Consider the following 1,933-nt stretch of genomic DNA (forward strand, 5'->3'; position numbering starts at 1 on the left):
CCTCAACCTGCTGATGGCCGCCGTGCTGTCTCTGTACATCTTGCTCGTAGGGGTCCTCATGGCCATCCTGTGCATCACGTACTATGTGTGAGTGGGTTCTTCTTGCTTGTGGACTGGCTTTGTGAGTTGGGGTGCGACATTGGGGCCAACCTAGACTTGGGTGGTCCCAAGGAGGGCTGGCCCATGTCACCCGCGGTCCTTCTCGCCACAGGAATTTCAAGAGGGCCATCGACGTGTTCAAGAGCCCGGAGGTCTATCGCCGGTCACCTCTGGTCTCCCACATCCTCACCTCGCTGCGCGGCCTCAGCTCCATCCCCGTCTACGGAAAAACGGAAGATTCTGTGAAGGAGTGAGTTGTGCTGGCGCGGAGGACGACGGGCCCGTGGGGAGCGGGCGGGGAGGTCGGAGTCGAGCATCTGTACGACGGTGCTCGCGAGGATGACCGACGTCAGCGTGTAGGAAATGTCTGGGAAGCTGCGGGTGGCGCGCGTTGACCGAGTTAGCGGTGAGAAGCGTCACGGGCTCGGCCCTCTGTCCTGCTTTTTTTCCTTTGCTTCCAAGCAGGAATCTAACCCTAACAGGATAATAAGGAACGATGGCTTTCTAGGCAACAGAATTTCCTTCGGTTAGTCACACCCGCAGGTTTGCCTTAGAAACGTTGGTTGCAACAAACAAACGAGAAACCCTCTGCTTGCCGCCGGGGCTTAACTGTGCAATATGGACTTTCCTGCTTCTAAAGATCCATCAGATACGGCCTGTGCCGAACCACGGTGGGGGACGGGAGACGCAAGGAAATGACATTTTCGTAACGACCTCGCGTCGAACGGGAGACGGCGTGGGAGTGGAGCAGATAAAACGCCACAAGGGTTCAGAGGGAGAAGAGGGGGCCTGCAGCCGGGGCTCCAGGAAGCCTCGGGCAGGGGCTGGCGTCCGAGCTGGCCTCGCGGCCGGACGCTGGAGGAAGCAGCCGGTGCACTCTTGGGAAACCGTGGGTCAGACAGACACATGTGCTTTTCACGTTGACCTTTCTCTCTCAGGTTTGAAAAGCCGATCGACATACAGAGCAGCTACCTGCTGATGTTCCTGTCGTCCATGCGATGGGTGGCACTGAGGCTGGAGCTCATGACCAACGTGGTGACCTTGGTCGTGGCCTTGTTCGTGACTTTCGGCACTTCCTCGGTCCCCTATTCCTATAAAGCCATGGTTATCAACTTAATTCTGCAGGTGAGGGAGAGACCCCAAGACCAGGGCAGGGCGGGGGTCGGTCTGTAGCCCGGGGGCCGACCCGGGAGATCCATGGGACTCTGATTACGTCCTGGCTTTTGGCCGTGTGTGAGCTGGTGAGCCACGTGCTTGGCCTTCGGACTGGGCCGCTTCGCTCTGTTTCTGTCGGCTCTGAACTCGGAAGTCTGTACGTAACGATATTTAGTGGAATCGTAGACTAATTGGAATTGAAGGGAGCCCACGGGCGACAGAGTCCACCCCTCTCATTGTGCAGACGGGGAAGCTGAGGCCCACGGGGGGAGGAGTTGTCCGAACGGGCGGAGGGTTAAAAGCAGAGCAGAACAAGAACAACATCTGGGTTGTCTGGCTGGTGCCTTTTCACGTCACCATTTGTGCTCGGGGCCAGTCACCGAGTTTTCTGAGGCGTCCGAGGAGGCTGTTGGAAAGGTGAGGGTCCCAGCCCTCCCTGGAGCTGGGGTTCCTGGACTTTACAGAGCATAAGGACAAGGGCGTGTCACTGAGGTCTGTCCTAGGCCACCATGCTTGGCTCTGCTGGGGTCTCCCGAGAAGCACGTGGGACGCTCCCAGCCTTATCTCGCCTGCAGGCGGGGACACAGGAGCCTTTATCTATCTAGTGGCTCCCATCCCCGGGCACTGCCCCGTGCTCCTGGCCGCACTGGGGCTGGGTGGGCAGCTGCGGTGTGGGCCG

The 1,933-nt window shown here is 59.0% G+C and overlaps 1 protein-coding gene across 1 annotated transcript in view; it reads left to right on the plus strand.

Annotated features, from left to right (window-relative positions):
- Positions 1–1,933, plus strand: part of ABCC11 (ATP binding cassette subfamily C member 11) — a 33,943-nt gene that overhangs the window by 22,239 nt on the left and 9,771 nt on the right. Inside the window, 3 exon segments of the mRNA XM_023524648.1 lie at positions 1–87; positions 212–349; positions 1,038–1,224. Coding sequence (XP_023380416.1) covers positions 1–87; positions 212–349; positions 1,038–1,224 — 412 coding nt within the window.

Source organism: Pteropus vampyrus, unplaced genomic scaffold, assembly GCF_000151845.1.
Source record: "Pteropus vampyrus isolate Shadow unplaced genomic scaffold, Pvam_2.0 Scaffold485, whole genome shotgun sequence".
Taxonomy (NCBI): domain Eukaryota; kingdom Metazoa; phylum Chordata; class Mammalia; order Chiroptera; family Pteropodidae; genus Pteropus; species Pteropus vampyrus.